This window comes from Phascolarctos cinereus, unplaced genomic scaffold (genome assembly GCF_003287225.1).
Source record: "Phascolarctos cinereus isolate Bilbo 61053 unplaced genomic scaffold, phaCin_HiC Scaffold_726;HRSCAF=1367, whole genome shotgun sequence".
In the NCBI taxonomy this organism is placed as follows: Eukaryota; Metazoa; Chordata; class Mammalia; order Diprotodontia; family Phascolarctidae; genus Phascolarctos; species Phascolarctos cinereus.
In genome coordinates, this window is record NW_027556098.1 from 385,762,586 (window position 1) to 385,781,585 (window position 19,000).

The 19,000-nt window shown below is 43.9% G+C and overlaps 1 protein-coding gene across 1 annotated transcript in view; it reads left to right on the forward strand.

Moving 5' to 3' along the window:
- Window positions 1–745: 745 nt before the first annotated feature.
- The window catches only part of CASP9 (caspase 9), a 28,256-nt gene continuing 10,001 nt past the window's right edge, over window positions 746–19,000 (forward strand). Inside the window, exons 1-7 of the mRNA XM_020973324.2 lie at window positions 746–959; window positions 4,070–4,280; window positions 6,792–6,881; window positions 10,399–10,445; window positions 11,089–11,274; window positions 14,749–14,838; window positions 17,571–17,718. Of these exons, the coding sequence (XP_020828983.1) occupies window positions 828–959; window positions 4,070–4,280; window positions 6,792–6,881; window positions 10,399–10,445; window positions 11,089–11,274; window positions 14,749–14,838; window positions 17,571–17,718 (904 nt within the window). The 5' untranslated portion in view covers window positions 746–827. The remainder of the gene's footprint in view (window positions 960–4,069; window positions 4,281–6,791; window positions 6,882–10,398; window positions 10,446–11,088; window positions 11,275–14,748; window positions 14,839–17,570; window positions 17,719–19,000) is intronic.

A 19,000-nucleotide genomic window follows, 5' to 3' on the forward strand; every position in this document is an offset into this window, starting at 1 on the left:
ATAGGGTTAAATGTGTCACAGGATGTTTCTGGCATCCTAGAGACAAGATAGAAAGAAGAGAAAATATGAAAAATAGCAACAGCAACCAACTCTGGGGGACTCTGAGGCATTTTGGAAAAAGAGGAAAGTGTAAACAGGCCTGGGGCAGATTAGTGACTTTCCAAGGCAGCAGTAAGCCTTTATATCAGCCTCAGCAGAAATATGAAGGGAACAAACCTTGTGATTAAGGGAAGACAGCAGGGCTGCTCAGACATTTAACCGTGGCCAGAATCCTAAGTGTGTGGAAAAGCCTAAATGAGAAGAAGAAGGGAGGGAGAAGGAGAGGGAGAGGGGGAGGGGGAGGGCGAGGGCGAGACACAGAGAGAGAATGGGGGATGGAGGGGAAAAGAGTTTTTAAAAAGAGAGGAAGGGATAAATTGGGGAGAGGGAAAAGGAGTGTAGGAAGGGGTAATGGGAGAGGAGAGGAGAAAGGGAGGGCAGAATAGAGGGAGAGGGGAGGGGGAGGAGAAGTAAAAGAGAGGAAGGAGGGAAGGGAGGGGAAGGGGAAGTAAAGGGGAAAGAGGGATGGAAGGGTGGGAGAAGTCTGGTTGGAGGAGGAGGTGGGTGGCTGGGCGGTGCAATATGGAACTCTCCCCTAAGAAGAGATAAGAAAAGCGGTGGAGGATGCCGCCCGAGTCCTACAAAGGAGAGGCGGAGACTGGTGTCCGCTAGGGGAGGAGCGGGGGTGTGTAAACGCCCCCTAGGCGGGGCCAGACCCGGAAACAGGCGGGTTGATCCCCGGGGTCAGCGGAGTGAGCCTCTCACCCCGGGTCGGCCAGGGAAGGACCATGGAGGAGGCTCAGCGGGAGCTCTTGCAGCAGAACCGCTTGCGCCTGGTGAGGGAGCTGCGGGTAGAGCCGCTCTGGGATCTGATGCTGGCCCAGGAGCTGTTCACTCGCGACATGATCGAGGACATACAGGTGGGGAGGAGCTTTGGCTTTCCTTCCTAGGCACCCCTAGGGAGCAGCGGAGCTGGGAGGGAGCCTGGAACAGGGGATGCCGGAGCACAGAACAGAGAGCTGGGAGGGAGCCTGGAACAGGGGATGTTGGAGCGCAGAACTGAGAGCCAAGAGGGAGTCTGGAAACTGAAATGTTGGAAAAAAAATTCAGAGGAGTTTAGAACCAGAATATCAGTTGAAAAGGGCTTTAGAACTTAGACTATCGGAGCTGAAAGGGATTTAGAACAGAGAATGCCAGAGCTGGGAGGGCCCTTAGAACGCAGAATGTCAGACCTGGGAGGGTCCTTAGAACACAGAATGTGGGAGCTGGAAGGACTCTTAATCTTAACTTTTTGGTCTCAGGACCTGTGTACACTCTTAAAAATTATTAAGGATCCCCTTAAGAGCTTTTGTTTATGTGGGTTATATCTATTGATATTTAGTATATTAGAAATTAAAACATCTTAGTATAATTATGAAACGAGTTTTGATCTTATAGTCCCCTAAAAGGCTCTCTGGGATCTCTAGACTTGAAAAACCACTGATCTAGTCCAACTCTCTTTGTTTACACAGTGAGATTTAGAGAGGGGAAGTGATCTTTGTGAGGAACACTGACTCCCCAGACCACTGTGTCACACTGCCTTGCTCCAGCCTTGTCCAACGCAGATCCCCCAGGTCCTAGAATAAGCATCTCACATTTGTTTTGCTCCTTTCCTATGTCCTCTCACTTCCCCTTTCCTCACCTACTATGACTGAGACTTCCTGAGTCCCACATCACTAGCGGTACTTTAAGGCACTCTCCACAAAACTGTGTGGAGCAGGTAGTGCCAATGTTGACCTTCCCCTTTTATGGATGAGGAAAGAGACCTAGAGAGGCGAAGAAAGACACTTGGGATCCTAAGATAGAGAGCTGGACTTAGAAACCAACCCCATCATTTAACAGACAAGGAAACTGAGGCTCAGAGAAATCGATTGACTTCCTGTTCAGAGGGCTGGAATGTAGAAGCTGGGGAACTCTTGATACCAATTCAAGGTTCATTGTGCTTTCCATTAGACCATCCTCCCTTTCTTATGATTGAGGGCACATATATGAAAAAACTTTCTCCATATCAACCAAATGCAGGCTTTAGCATTCAAAAACAATTTTTTTTCCTCCAAAAAATATTGCTTTAACTAGTAAATAAACTCGTCACTGTGTGTTTTCCTAAAGTCATTACTACTATCCCCATGCTCTTTTGGTGCTTTTGATGGGGCACTAATGATGGACCCCTAAAAGGCCCTGGACATCCCCACATGGCCCAGTCCCTGGCGTTTGCCCATCACACATCCCAGTCAATAATCCTTTTAACTGCCCTTTCCTTGTGGCCCTCATTGTCTGCACCTGGCCCACCCCAGGCTGCTTGTTACTCCTTAATGCCATCTAGACCCCTTTCTCTGTTAACCTCCCAGATCACCCCAGGCTACTTGCCACACCTAGATCCCATCTAGATCTTCCCACAGTCTTTCTGTATAAAAAGGTTGACCTTGCCCCCATTAAATTGCTCAGATTCTTAAAATCTGGCCTGCTTGTCACAAATATGGCAAACTCAGTAGGAATCTTGCCCACCCCAGTCCGTGTTTTAATAAACTACTTGGACTGAAAGAAGACTTGAGGGATCAAATTCTTTCAAGGCAGACCCATGCCCTTTTCTCTTGCATTTTGGTGTTCCCAAGACCCCTAGACTGTAATACTTTCATATTTGTTACAAAGAGACACCATATGGTGGGAGATTCCACGATTCGGAGCTGAAAGGGACCTTCAATATCATCTAGTATAAATCATTTTATAGAGGGGGAAACTGAGGCTCAGAGACAGGGAAGGGACACAGCTAGGATTCAAACTCCAAATACAATGAGTGCCCTTACTACTATACTGAGCTGTGTTACTACCAGTTTCATTTTGGAATCAGGAGAGACCTGGGTTCATTCCTGCCTCTGACACTAGCCATGTGACAATTGGGAAGAATTTAATTTTTTTGAGCCTCAGTTTCTTTCTCTGATGTTGAATTGGTTGGAGCCTGGTTCCCCAGGTTTACATCCTGTATTCTTTCTCACCTTCTCATGTCCAACTTGTTGCCAAAGGCACGAGCCACTCTCAAGCCCTTGGAAGTCACAACTGAACTTTCTGAAATTTTCAGGGTTCTTTTCTTTTATTCTTTTATATTTTATATTATATTTATCACATTGTTTAGATTATTGTATAATAGTATATGGTAAAGTATAATATATCATTATTACTATTATATTTTATTATATTGTGTTTATTTTGTAAATTATTCTCCTGATTCTGCTTACTTTGCTCATCCAAGTCTTCTCTAGTCTATGAATTTCTTCTAACTCACCATGTTCCATGGTGTAATAATATTCTGTTACATTCGTGTATTACATTTACAGTTTTTTAAGCTGGTCCCCACTTAACAGATGCTCTTTTTCCTTCTCGTTCGTTGACATTATAAAAGTGCTGCTAGAAATCATCTTTGTGTATATACTGCCTTTCCTTCTGTCTTGACTTCCTTGGGAAATAGTCACATTAATGGTTTTGCTGGGTCAAACAATGTGTATGAGTGACCTTTTTTGCATAATTCCAAATTCTTTTCCAGACTGGTTGGGCCAGTCTATAATTCCACTGACACTGCATTAGTGTATCTGTTGTTCCACAGCCTCTCCAGCATTTACCATTAAATAGTAAATGTCTTGTTATCTTTGCCAGCCTGAATGAGGTGAGGACAAGCCTCAGAGTTGTTTTAATTTCTCTTATTATTAGTGAATTGGGCCATTTTTATTTATATTTGTTTTTTACATTTTATTTGTTTTATCTCTTTAAAACAATCAATTATTTCATTGTTTTTAGTTTTCGACATTCACTTTTATAAGATTTGAATTCTGAATTCCTCCCCCTCACTCCACATAATTGAGGAAGATAAAATATTATTAAAATTTTAAAAAAATGAGTGCAGTTTACACAGTCCTGGCAAGTTGGGAAAGGGAGGAAAAGTGGAACTCACCAGGTAATTGAATGATATGTCTCCTTTCTATGCATTTTTCCAATAGAGGCTGGTACTCGGAGAGACCAGGCTAGGCAGTTGATAACAGATCTTCAGACACGAGGGAAGCGTGCCCTTCCCATATTCATCTCTTGCCTGGAAGATACCGGCCAATGGGCTCTGGCAACTCTCCTCCGTGAAAGTAATTCAACCCAGCAACTGGACCCAATTGACATCAAACCAATTGAAATGGTCAGATCTGGAGAATCCAGCAGTACTTGTAAGTATTGAAAGATGGGCTAGTATAGCTGCTTAATATCAGGGCGTGCCAGTTAGGACCGTGGGTTCCCTGAGATCCAGAGGCAACTAGGTGGTGCCGTAGTGCACCGAGCACTGGACCTGGAGTCAGGAAACCCTGAGTTCAGATAGCTGTATGACCTTGTCAGTCACTTAACCTTGGTCAGCTCAGTTTTCTTATCTGTTAATGGGGATAACAATAGCACCTACCTCCCAGGGTTATTGGAGTGGATCAAATGAAATAATATTTGTAAAGCCCATTGCAAACTATGAAGCATTATATAAATAACAGCTGTTCTTATCCAGAACTCGATATAACTTACACTCTTGATCTTGGGATGTAGAGAGAATGAATAGGATATGGCCGTTCAGTACTTTTTTTTTTTAAACAATTTAATCTTATTGAATCCTTTATGATTTCTCTTTCCTGTTTACTTTTTTTCTTTTTGCTTTTTGGTGAGGCAGTTGGGGTTAAGTGACTTGCCCAGAGTCACACAGTTAGTAAGTGTCAAGTGTCTGAGACTGGATTTGAGTGGGTCCTGCTTATTCCAGGGCCGGTGATCTATCCTAGCTGGCCCCTCGTTGAGTACTTTTAAGGTTGTCTATCCTTGTTTTGCTGTGATCCTGGTGAAGCACGCTTAGGGAAGTTAGGTTTTGAACATGCAGTGTTTTTATCAAACCTGTGGAATCATAAATGTTAAAAATTGGTAAGAACTTCAGAGGTCAACTAGTTTGACCTGACTCATCCATGTTGTATGAAATGCAGACCCACAGAATCTCAGGCAGCTAGGTGGTGTTAATAGATAAGAGTGCTGGGTCTGGAGTCTGGAAGCCCTGGGTTCAAATAGCTGTATGACCCTGGGCAAGTCACTTGACCTCTGTTTCCCTCAATTTCCTCATCTGTAAAATACCTGTCTCCCAGGGTTATTGTGAGGATCCATTGAGATAGTAATTGTAAAGCGCTGAGTACCACACAGTAGGTACTATGTAAATGCTTATTCCCCTTCATAGTAGAAAGGGCCCTCACAGACCACATATTCCAACCTCCTTAAGAATGTCTTCCACAGTTACCTGCCAACTGGAGGTATTACCTTCCACAGTTACCTGATTTTGTGCTTGGCCATCCAAAACCCTCAGCATCCTTAAAGAATTTGGGTAGTATCTTAGCACTAGGTCTTAGCACAGAGGAAGAATTTACTATATGTTTGTGGGCTCGTTGGCTAGTGTCCTTGAAACTGCAGTGGAATTTCGTAGGGACTCAAGAGGGTCACTGCTTACCCATTTGGGTTCTTAAGGCTGGGGTCAGCATTAAGGAGTCAATTAAGAGTGAAGCAAATAGCTTTGTATTCTGGCCAGCTGAGGCAGGTAGCATGGCGGACAGTAGTCTACCTCAAGTGTAACATAAGACGCAGGGGTGGGCAACCTGCGACCCTCTAGGTCCTCAAGTGTGACCCTGTGAACCCAAATTTGGATTCCATCAAAGGGCCACACTTGAGGACCTAGAGGGCCACATGTGGCCTTGAGGCTGCAGGTTGCCCACCCCTGCATAAGAGTTTCCTTATATATAGATTCTTAGGGTAGCATTCATAAGTTAAACATTATTCAAAGTAAAATTGTGTGAAATGAAGAAAAGAAAGATGGCTATTAAAACACAGATTAAAAAAAAAGAATAGTATATTTGTTGGAGAAAAATGTATATTCTTAGCTATAAGAGATAGACAAGGGATTTATCATCAGAATATAGCTTAAAACAAAGAAATCTACCCTGTCAGAATTAGAACCCAGGAATTTAAATTGGTGGTTTTCTGTCCTTTTCTTCAACGTTTTACCTCCACTTTTGTATAAGCTCTCAAGACTTGGTTTGAAATGCTGACAGGTTTTCATGGCAGGACAAGATTTAGAGCTGAGAGGGACCTTGGAGATCCTTTGGTCTCACCCTCTCATCTTGCATCATCCTTGGGCCCTCTGCCTCATTCTCCCTCTCCCCTTCTCACTTTTTATCCCCCATCCACTTTATCCATTTATTTATTTTATTTTGCTGGTTCCTGATGGATGACCTACCAAATCATTGATTTCAGTGCAGAGCACACTGACTCTTGTGTCTCCGGACCAGGGTTCACCGCTGTCATCTGACCCTCACTAGATTGGGGTCCTTAGATAAATCACTTCACCTCACTGGCCTCACTTTTGCCATTTGTAAAACAAGGTGGTTGATGGCCCTGAGGTTCCTTCTAGCCCTATTCTTAGGATCCTTTATCCTTTGATGTACCACAATGGTTGCTTTGGTCCAGTGGTGCTTTGGGGTAGATGGGTGGGGAATAGGTCTATGTTTATTTTTAAATTAAATTTCCCTTTTTTTATTATGAAATTAACAAACATCAACAAACATGAACCTTTCCATATGCAAAGAATGGGGGAAAATTGATTGTCTATGAAACTTTGAGTCTCAGAAATAGGCCTTTTTTCAGAAATGAATGAACAGCTTCTCTTCCAGGTATGAAGCTTCCCACGAGATCACTGGTCCCAGGCTCCCACACCAGCAAGGAAGAAGACCCAGAGGCATCATACTTGGATGTAGCGCAGGGTATGTGTGGCTCAGTTCTTACCTGTGCTCAGTGTAACTTCTCTGTGCCATTAAAATTAATGTTCTTTTTAAAGCATCAAAAGTTTGTTACTCTGGATGAAAATCTTTTCCAATAGATGCCATAGTTCCTGGTCTCCTGCTCTGCCTTCTTCTAAAGTTGGCTTTTGTTTTTACATCAATTTCTGGATGTACTCCTGCTACCCTTCCTCACTGAGCTCCCCTTGTAATCAAGGAAAAACACCACAACTAACAGCTTTCTTCACTTTCCTGGCATTTCCTGAGGGAACCTGGGAGTTAGCCTCTTGTCCTGATTTATTCACTTCTGTAGAAGAAAAACTCTGCACTCTTCATTTTAGCCAAAGTTGGTCAGAGATAATTTATTAATGAATCAGCATTCCTGCTTGGAGAGCAATACCTGTAGGCAGTGGCCCTGCTAAATGGAAATCTTGATCCCTCAAGTGAATTCCCCTTACATTTGTAATAATTCTAAAACAGAAGACAAAATTCTATGGCAGAGTGAAACAAAGTGTACAATTTAAGCTCAGCTTTTTTGGATGAATTTAAATAGAATAATAATAATGTTAATGTTGGCACATCCTTTGGAGAAATATCTTCCTGAAGCCCTTTTTAGCTACTGGCCTTTCAATCTTGTCAAAGGTGAAAAAGAGATTCTTTTCTAGATTGGAATAAACCAGAGACTTTCAAAATTTTTGGTCTCAGGGTCCATTTACCCTCTTAAAAATTATTGAAGACCACCACCCAAAGAGCTTTTGTTGATGTGGGTTTGATCTGTCAATATTTGCCATATTAGAAATTAAAACTTAATATTTTCTTATTAATTCAGTTAAAAATAAATGTGTATACCCATTATATGTTAACATGAATACATTTTGATGAAAAATAACTATATTTTTCAAAAAATAGTGAGATGAGTGCATTGTTTTCCATAGTTTTGAAATCTCTTTAATGTCTGGCTTAACAGAAGACAGCTGGACTCTCAGATTTGTTTCTGCATTCAGTCTCTTGTAACATGTTGTTTTCATTGAAATATTTCAGGAAAATGTGGCCTCACAGAGAAACAGTTAGAAAAGGGAAGAGAATTTTCAGAGGCAAATAGCATCTTAGTATTATTATGAAAATAATTTGGACCTTGCAGATCTCCTGAAAGGGTACTGGACACCTCCACTGTCAATGGACCACTCTTTGAGAACCTAGATTAAACAATGACACCTCCACCCTTAATCTGAGCACCACAAATAAGCCTGAGTCTCTTAGTTTTAGAGAATCCAGTTCCCTTCTTGGAAGTGAATACATTATTTCAATGAAGACTGATTAGGTCTTTGATCCAAGGGAGACCAAGGCCTTCTGGGACTCTGGCATAATATTATTTCTTGATATTTCAGAACACAGCTGAGGCTTAGCTTGTAAGCTCCTTAGGAATAGGGTTTGTTTCATTCTTTGCATTTATACCTCCCAGGGCCTGGCCCTGTGCCTAGCTTAAGAAATTTTTGTTGATTCATGTATTTCTTTCCCTCCCACCAGGAAAAAGCTAGACTGTGTTCCTTTCTCATTTATGCCAGGGTCATTTTGTTGCTAGAACCATCCAAGGCCCTGAAAGAAGGACAGATGTATGTGTAGAGATGCATCCTGGTATCCTGGAAAGAGTGCTGAACCAGAGAATAGATGACCCAGGTACCAGTTCTACCTCGGACATTTACCGGTGCCAGTAAGCCAGACAGAACCGTGAAATGAGCTGGCGAGATTTTGCTAGCTAATAAGAGAAGACAGAATCAGATTTCTCTGAACATTTTTCCAGTGGCACAAAGCATGGAGAAAGACTTTAATGGCTTCTGGTTGATTATGACTCCATCAACAAGGAAAAGACATGAAACAATGATGAACTATTTTGAGGGTTTGGGGTCATTAAACTAGAACAGAGAAGAGAACTAGTTCCCAGAAGATTTTACTTCAAAACCCAGCACCTCAAAGGAAACATTCTTTGTTCCCACTTCAGTTCCTATTTCATGTCATTCGGGAGCCATCTCTAGGTATCCTGATCTATATCTTGCCACTGGACCTGGATGGCTCTGGAGGAGAAAGTGAGGCTGGTGACTTTGCACGTAGATCCAACGTACTTGCGAGTCATGGCATCATCTTCCTCGTGTCATGGTTCTCTTTGAGAAAGAAGGGCAAACAACAACAGCAGCGTGTTATTCATAAAGCAGGAAAAACAAAAACAGTCCCAAATGTCGGTATTCAGGCAAAACAGATTCCTCCATTGGCCACGTCCGAAGATCTGTGCCTCAGTCTGCCTTCTGATTCCATAGGGTCTCTTTCAGGAGGTGGTTAGTGTGTTTCCTCATGAGCCCTCATTGCATTGGTAACTCTTTCAGATTGCTTATCTTTACGATATGGCTGTTACTGTATCAGTTGTTCTTCTGGTTCAACTTTGCATCCGTTCATGCAATTCTTCCCAGGCTTTTCTCAAACCAGCCACATCACAAAGTTTGCCATTTCTTAAAAGAAAGGAAGTGAATACCAAAAAAGCAAAAAAAAAAAAAAAGAATAAAAAGGAAGTGAATCACAGGCACCTAGTCTGCTAGTGATGGTCACCTGGAGCCTACGTCAGCCGCTGTGGGATTGGATGGAACTCTGTCCTCTTTCCCTGCCGCCTTCATTTACATCATGGCCCCCATTATGTGTATTGTTCATTTGGTCCTGATTTCTTTGCTCCTTATCCATTCATACAAATCTTCCCATGTTTCTCTGAGTTCCTTGTCTGCACTATTTCATACTGTCATTGTTCAGTCATTTTTAGTTGTGTCCAACTCTTTATGATCCCATTTGGGGTTTTCTTGGTAAAAATATTAGAGTGGTTTGCCATTTCCTTCTCCAGCTCATTTATTTCTTATAGCGCAGTGATATTTCATTATATTCCTAGACCATGAGTTTGTTCAGTGACCACATCTTTGGTATTGTGTTCACTTTGGGGACAGCACGTTTTAGGAAGGATATACATACACTTGAGAACATCCCATGGAGAGTAACCAGGGTGATGGGGAGATGGTGACATGTGTGATAACTGTGTTCAGATATTTGAAGGACTGTGTTGCTTGAGACAGATGAGAGATGTTATGTTTGATCTCTGAGGGCAGAACTGGGAGTGAGAGTTAAATATAGACATCTGTTAAGACCTGCTACGTGCCAGGCACTGTGCTAAGCCCTGGGGATACAGAAAAGGCAAAAGCATGTGTTGGAACTCACAATCTAATGGGGGCGACAACATGCAAACAAGCTATAAGCAGGAGAAGCTGGGTGGGGGGGATATTTTTTCAGTTACAGGTTGGGGAGGATGGTCACTAATGTCCTTTCCTGCTTGGAGATTCTTGGGTTCTGACTCTGCTGGATTTGTTTTTAGCTTCTTGCTCTTACAAAATAGTCCTACTGTGAATGTGTTAGCGCTTGTGGGATTATTCTTTCTATTCATACATCCGGTTTTCTTTGATGCTTAACCTAGGTGCTGCGGGGCCTGTACAAGCCAGATGTTGGAGAAACTTTGGTGTGGTGAGTCTTCATTAAGTGGTAGCCCACTCCCCCTTCGTGTTCCTCATCAACATTGTACCAGTCCCTGCCCACAGACCTTTCCCCGTAGGGCTAATGAAAAGGCAGCCAACTTCCTCTAAGATCCCATTATTATTATCACTAGCATCATGTAAAATTTATTGATGTCTTTCATTTTTTCTACCCCCCCCTTTTCTCAAATATGTCCTCTTGTTCCACCCCCTTGAGAGGCATTCATTACACCAAAAAATAAGACTGAAAGAAAAAAATGAGCTTGGCAAAATTGACCAGTGTTCCGCACGCATGGTCTGCTACCTGTACAAAGAAAGGAATGAGGTGCATTTTATCCTTTCCTCTTGGGGTCTAAACTGGGTCATTATAGGTTTTTAAACTCAGTTTTAAAATTTAATTTATTTAAATTAATTAAATTTTTTTATCAGATGTTGTTGTTTTTCTCACTGACTCTGTCACAGTCCTTTTGTGATTTGTTTTCCTGGCTCTGCTTGCTTTATTCTACTTCAGTTCGTGTAAGACTTCCTATAGCAGCCCTGATTAGCATCACCTCACCTGGGTAGTTAGAATGACTCCTCCCAAAGGGGCATTTTCTCTTCCAGACAGTCTGGGGTTTACCTTTTGCCTCTTTCAGGTTGGACAGGTGTATACTCTGAACTCAGACCCATGTGGCTACTGCCTTATCATCAACAATGTGGACTTCCATGCTTCCTCAGGCCTTTCTGTCCGAACAGGCTCGAACATTGACTGTGAAAAGATGCAGAAACGCTTTCAAGCGCTGTATTTTGCTGTGGAGGTCAAGTGTAATCTGAGCGCGCAGGTAATGTCCTTGGTGGTCCAGCTCCCCTGGGAGAGGCCACCCTGAGCAGGGTGGCTAACCCACACACTTTCTCATTGACCTCTGTTCTCTCCAGCCAAGATCAGACACACTAAATCAATCCAAGGCTGAAGGACTGGAATGAGACAGGGAAAAATATACTGTCTGGGATATGGACCCTGGTACACTAGGAAGAGGGACTGTGTATTTTATTTGTTTTTGTGTCTCCTCCCTAGCAGGAGCTAAGGGCAGGTCAGCCTGGGAGGCAGCAGCAGCCTGGAATAGTGGATAGAGCCCTGGGCTTGGAATCAGGTAGACCTGGTTCAAATTCCACCTCTGACACTGAGTGACCTCCCCATCTCAGCTCCTCAGAGACCCTGTCTTCCTGAATTCATGCTCAGCTCAGAGGCTACCTTTTCCACAAAGTCTTCTTTTAGGAACCACTACTTGGTCTATTTCCAAAGATGATCAGGGAAAAAGAAAAGAACCTATATGTTATATGTTCTAAAATGTTTATAGTAGCCCTCTTTGTGGTGGCAGAGAACTGGAAATTGTGGGGTTGCCCATCAATTGGGGAATGGCTGAACAAGTTGTGGTATATGATTGTGATGGAATGCTACTGTGCTGTAAGAAATGATGAGCTCAGTGATTTTAGAAAAACATGGAAAGACTTACATGAAATAATGAGCAAAATGAGCAGAACCAAGAGAACATTGTATAACAGTAACAGCAATATTGTTTTAAGAATGGCTTTGAGTGAGGGGCAGCTAGGTGGCACAGTGGATAGAGCACCGGCCCTGAAGTCAGGAGGACCTGAGTTCAAATCCGGCCTCAGACCAAACACTTGACACTTATTAGCTGTGTGACCCTGGGCAAGTCACTTAACTCCAATTGCCTAAAAGCAAAAAAAAAAAAAAAAGAATGGCTTTGAGTGAATGAGTCTATTATAAATACCCAAATTAACTATAAAGGACATATGAAGAAAGACACTATCTACGTCTGGAGAAAGAACTAATAAATAGACCTATGTATAGGATAATTTTACATATACTTATCTACGTCTAATGGTAGCCATCTTTAGGATGGGGGAAGGGAGAGGGAAGAAAAAAGAAGAAAAAAGAAATGTACATGTTAATTTTGTTGTATGTTTGAAAGGAATAGCACAATTTGCAGTTTCATGTACAATCATCTTTTGTACTGTGTTATGGAAATGCTCGTTTTATTTCATTCATTAAAAATAAGATAAAAATTACAAAAAAAAAAGGCAGAATAGATAGATTACTGGACTTAAAGTCAGGGAGACCTGGATTTGAATCTTGCCTCTGATACTTATTATCTGTGGGACCATGAGCAAGTCAGTTAACCTTTGTAAACCTCAGTTTCCTCATCTGTAAATGGGAATGTTCATACCTCTCTTATAGGGCTGTTGTGATATTCAGATGAGATTGTGTACATAAAGTGCTTTTTAATTATTAAAAAGACTATATAAATGTCAGCTGTGGTCAGAAAGAGTGGTCACTTGGTGACCAGCCTTCTAAGGACAGGCTTGTCTACACTAAGCTGGGCTGATCCTCAGATGAAAGACATACAATTGTTGGGCCCAGGCTTGAAGTTTTTCCAGTTTGGCAGAACCTACTGGAGGTCTCTGGACACTGGAGTACCCATTTGACAGTCTGAGGTCACTCTCACAACCAAGATTTGAAATCGGGTCTTACTGACTTCAAGTTCAGTTGAACCATGCTGCCCTTGTGTATAGTAAATACTTCATAAAATAATTCATTAAAAAAAATAACTTGGAAGGGGCCTCAAGGGTCATCTGCCTGGTTGAAAATCCACTCTGTAATATTCCTGGGTGGCTGGCTGGTATACGGGATAGAGGACTGGGCTTAGAAATCAGGAAGACTCATCTTCATCTGTTCAAATCCAGCCTCAGACACTTCCTAGCTATGTGACTCTGGGCAAGTCACTTCACCCTGTTTGCCTCAGTTTTCCTCATCTATAAAAATGAGCTGGAGAAGGAAATGGCAAACTACTCCAGTATCTTTGCCAAGAAAATCCCAAATGGGGTCACAGAGAGTCAGACATGGCTGAAAAGGATTGAAATAATATCCCTGACAAGTAGTCATTTGGCCTTTGCTTGAATATCTCCACTGATGAGTAGCTCACTCCATCCTTGGGTAGCTCATCCCACATTTGGGTGGTTCTCATTGTTAGAAAATTTTCTTTACATTTGTTTAGTAGCCCTTTTGGGAGAAATGAAGTTAAGGTAAGAAATGGCCCTGCCCTCAAGGAGTTTATAGTCTAGTGGGGGGTTAAGGCACTAACAGATGTTTATTATAGACATTACATGATAAGGGAATCACAGATGGGTCATTTTCTGATGTTCAGTTGTTCGACTCTTCCTGACCCCATTTGAGGTTTGCAGAGATACTGGAATGGCTTGCCATTTCTTTCTCCAGCTGGTTTTTACAGATGAGGAGACTGAGGCAAACAGGGTAAAGTGACTTGCCCAGGGTCATACAGCTAGTAAATGGCTGAAGATGAATTTGAATTCGGAAGATGAGTCTTCCTGACTCCAGGTCCAGCGCCCTGTCCTCTTCGCCATCTTGCTGCTTTGAGATCTGAGTAGGGAGGTCATTCTGGACAGGGGGAAGACAAATAAATGTTTGCGAAATTAAATCAGGTGCATCCCTACAACCTATCTCCAGACGTCATACCTTGCTAGTGTTTGAAAATGATGATGATAAGAATCAGTCACTCAGTCCACAAAAGGTCTGGCATTGTGCTGGATTTGTAAAGAGAAAAGTTAAACAGTCCCTTGCCCTCAAGGAGCTTACATTCTAAGGGGGAAGATAACACATAGTTGAATAAGTATGCAAAAGATACACACACCCAAAACAAGGTCAACAATCCTGGAGGAGGTGGTGGTGGTGGTGGTGGTTGGGCAGGGAAGGCCTCATGATGGAGGGGGGGGGGCGGGGAGGCACTTGAGCCTAGTCTTGAAGGAAACCAGGTATTTCAAGAATGGAACTATGTGGTGGAAGGGCATTCCAGGTGTGAGGGACGGCCTGTGCAAAGACTCGGAGGTGGGGAGATGGGAGATGGTAATGTGTGAGGAACAGCGGATGGGTCCCGAGAGAGCACAGAGGAGTAATCTCTTATTAGACCAGAAAGGGCAGTAGCAGTTTGTGAAGAATGTGAAATGCTAGCCAGTGGAGTCTATAAAAGTTCCTTTGATGACATCTCGGAGGCTTCTGTCAGATCCGCGTGGGTCCTAGCGCGGGCAGGCACAGGACAAATGGCCCGTGGACCTCACTCCGGTTTTTCCTCTCTCCAAATTTTTGCCACTGTTGCTGGTCACACTCTGGGCTGTCCTGGCTTCTTTCTTCTGACAGCTGAGCCTGGGAGTTGTGGGGGAGGCTGTTGAAGGGAGCCCAGGCTCAGCCCTCTGACTTACAGGGGTCTTCTTGCCCACAGGCAATGGGAGCAGCCTTGCAGCAGCTGGCCAAGAGGGACCACAGTGCCCTGGACTGCTGCGTGGTGGTCATTCTGTCTCATGGCTGTCAGGTACAAACACTCCTTGGAGATGGCTGGTTCAGGCTTCTGACTTGTCTGCTTGAAGTCTTGAAGAGACACATTTATTAAGCTCCTACTGTGGGCCCAGCACTGTGCTGGGCATTGATGATACAAAGAGGAGACGGTCCCTTGCCCTCAGAGAGCTTCCTTTCTCCCGGAGAGAAACAAATGTCCACAGATAAGGAAGCACAGAGAAAGAGAAAGAGTCATTCCCAGAGGTAGAGAGCACCAAGGAGTAGGGGGATGAGAGAAGTCCTTGAGGAGGGCATGGCCCCTGAGCTGTGCTTGGAAGAAAGAGAAGGATTTTGTAGGCAGGTGTGCCTTAGGAGGGAGGGAGGGAAGGCATGGATCCCATCCCTTCTGGCCTCTGGGAGTTGTCATGGCAGGGCCCAGACGATGGGCACTTGTTCTGGGAGTCAGGAAGACCTGGGTTCAGAACTTGCCTCAGACGCTTACCAGCTGTATGACCCTGGGCAAGTCCCCTAACCTCTCTGTGCCTTCGTCCCTCCTCTGGAAGATGATGGGGCTCGATAGCCTCGTAATTTCCCTTCCAGTTCTAAAGCAGTGACCCTGTGATCCTCGGGGGGTGAACAAACCTCTTGAAGATAATGATAATCCTAAGATTTGTTTGTCTTTCATTCTCAAAGAAGACCATGAAATCCGGAAGCCGGTGCCACGTCATGCACGTGAATTGGATAGAAGTGAGGGAGGGCTATGCAGAGTCACCAGCCTCACTGTCTCCTCCACAGCCATCTGGTTCCAGTGGCCAGATATGGATCAGGAAGACTGGTGATGGCCCCCAGTCCTAAGATTTAGAGCTGGAAGGGACCTTCAGAGGTCATCTGGTCCAATCCCCTGGTTTGTTGGGTTTTTTTTTCCTTTTTTTGTTTATACAGGGTATCTCTGAAGTCTTAGGGCAGTTTTAAGCCTTAATAGCTTATTTATTGATTTTTTATTATTAAGACTTTGGGGATACCCTGTGTATGGAAACTGAGGCCCAGAGATATTAAATGACACATCCAGAGTCTAATAGCTAATAAATAGCAAAGTTGGGTTTGAGCTCAGAAACCCTGAATCCAAATCCAAAAGTCTTTCTACATCATCATCATCCTTAGCCTATGTTTCTGGGACACCTTACAGTTACAAAGATTATCCCCATTTTACAGATGAGTTTACTAAGGCAGACAGCTTTCGTCATGAACCTCCTGTAAGGTTGTTATTTGAAGGAGTGATCCCATTTTACAGGTGAGGAGACTGACTCTCCCATGGTCACCCAGCTTGATCATCTCAATTTTCAGTGCTCATGAGAAGTATTTGCCAAAAGGCCATTCTGAACAGCGTCATAGCTCAGGTACCAACATTGCTGGTAGAGGATGAAGTGAAATCAATAAGAGCCTCCCAATTAAATTAATTCATCGTAGACTGACAAAGGTAGTTGCGGTGCCTGGGACAGAGAGGCGGTTTTGGAGCCAGGAAGCCTTGAGTTCAAGTCTTGCCTCTAACCCATGTTGGCTTCATCATCCTGAGCCAATCACTAATTCCTCAGGGCCACTGGCAACTGGGTAAGAGAAATGATGGAGCAGAGGTAAATCTGCACTGGGAGATGTTGTTTCCTTACCGGGTTTGATCCACTCAAAAATGTACACTCCATACAGCAGTACCAGATAACTGTGAGAGAGCCAGCCTCCGAGCCTCCAAGAGCTGGGTTCAAATCCTGACTCAGCCACTTCCTGGCTGTGTGATCCTGGGCAAGTGATTTTACCTGTCTCAGCCTCTGTTTCCTCATCTGTAAAGTGGGAATGGTAATAATGCCTACCTCCCAGGGCTGCTGAGAGGACCAAGTGAGATCCCCGAGGTAAGGGGCTTTGCAAACCTTTCTACACTGTAGCCGCTGGCTGAGCCATGAAGTCCAACCAAAGCTGAACATGAATCCCTCTGTGACATCCCTCCAAGGGGTCTCCCAGCCTTTTCCCAAAGGCCCCTAATGAGAGGGAGCCCAAGTAGCCCAGCTCATCCTGACCCAGCTCCAGTTGTTAGGAAGTTCTCCCCGACATCCAGCCAGAAGTGACCTTTCACCCACTCTTCCCATCCACACTAGCCCCATGCTCTCAGAGGAGGGCTGAAGTCCTTGGTGGGGTCACTTCCCCTCTAGGGCCCCAGCTGTCTCATTAGTAAAACAAAGGTCTGGGCTCAATGGGGTCCGAGGCTCCTTCCAGCTCCAGGTCTCTGCTCCTGGAGGTTTTCCCCTTGGGAAGGGGCTTCACCTCTTACAGGAAGACAACGTGTGGAAGGCAAGGCAGGCAGGTTGCCTTCCTCATGGTCACAGCACAAGTCCACATCCCTGCCCCTGACAGACAGCCCTGCTCCCAAGATAAAGAGGACAAAGGTTCCCCTTCTGGGGTCACCTGGCAGGGCAGGGGAGTCCTGGTCCCTTGTGGGTTGAGTACCAAGAACCCTTGTTCTCTGTGAGGCAGCTTGGCCTGGGGGGAGAGAGCACCATACTTGGAGTCAGGAGACCTGAGTTCAGATCCTGTCTCAGGATCCTGTGGCCCTGGGCAAGACATTTAACCTCTCAGAGCCTCTGTTTCCTCACCTGTAAAATAGGGACAGTAGTACCTCATGGGGTATTTTGGGAAAGGGCTTTGGAGACCATAAAGCAGGTACGAAGAAGCATGAGCTGTTAATTTTGTTATTTTTTGTTACATTTGTTCTTATTTTCTCAGGCCAGTCATATCCAGTTTCCAGGAGCCATCTATGGCGTAGACGGAGCCTCCATTTCAGTTGAGACAATTGTGAACATCTTCAGTGGGTCCAGATGCCCCAGCCTGGGAGGGAAACCCAAGCTTTTCTTCATCCAGGCCTGTGGTGGGGGTAAGCACTTTTCCCATTCCACTGCTGTTGTCTTTTAGGACCAGGGACATGGGAAGCATTCAGCCCCAGGTGAAGGCACTAGCTTCTCAGATCTCCCTTTCCTCTCAAATCAACTCAGCAGGACTTTGCCTCACACATAGCACTCCAACCTCTCATCTCTATCCCCCCACTCCCTTTTTTTTTTAGAAATATGAAGAAAGCATTTTTCATATTATCCTTGTCTGAGTAATCTGAAGGCAAAACCCTCTCATTGATCCTTTACCTATCAAATTCCTAAATCTCCAGATCAGTTGAGGAAGGACTTTTTCCTGAAGTAATTAGGGAAGTGATCTGACAAGAGAAATAATAATAATAATAATAAATATTTTTGTAGTGCTTTGAAATTTGCAACTACAACTTGGTCCTTACAACAACCCTGTAAGGGAGGTGCTATTATTTTCCCCCATTTTTCAGATTAAGAAACTGAGGCTGAGAAGAGCTGGGAAAGCATCTGAGACTGCCTTTGAACTCTGGCTTTCCTAATTCCAAGTTAAGGGCTTTATCCACTATATCACTTACCTAGTAGCCTGTAATCTGGATTGGCCCGCCTAAGAGTAGTAGCCACTTTCCCCCATGCCCCGAAGGGATTAGGGCAATTAATGATGCACCTAAGAGAAGGGAGAATTCTCTTTGTTTCAGGTAAGGAAGTATCTGTCCCATTCACTTGTGGCCAGCTGGAGGGGGGAAAACTTGAAGGGAGGAGTGAAAGAGGGGTAGAATGGGTTTTGGAAAAAATGATCCTGTGAAGGTGAGTCAGAAGTTAAGTGTTTACTCTTACCTGAACTCTGGACCCTTGTTTGGTGGAGACTGTGAAATATACTTTAAAAAGAGAATTCTATGAATTTGGGACATCTAACGATGAGTTAGAGAGATGTCCAGGGGCATGAAGGGACTTGTGTCAGTTTGGACATTTTTCTCCCTAAAGTTTAAAAATGCTTATATTTAGAATGGAAGGAAGGAAGCAATCATTTATTAAGTTCCTACTATGTGCAAGGGGCAGTTAGATGGCACCATAATGAATAAAGCACCAGGCCTGGAGTCTGGAAGACTCATTTTCCTGAGTTCAAATCTGGCCTCAGACACTTATTAGCTCTGTGTGACCTTGGGCAAGTCACTTCCCTCTGTTTGCCTCAGTTTTGTCATCTGTAAAATGAGCTGGAGAAGGAAATGGCAAATATCTCTGCCGGGAAGACCCCAAATGAAGTTGTAAAGAGTCGGACGTGACAGAAAACCTAAACATATG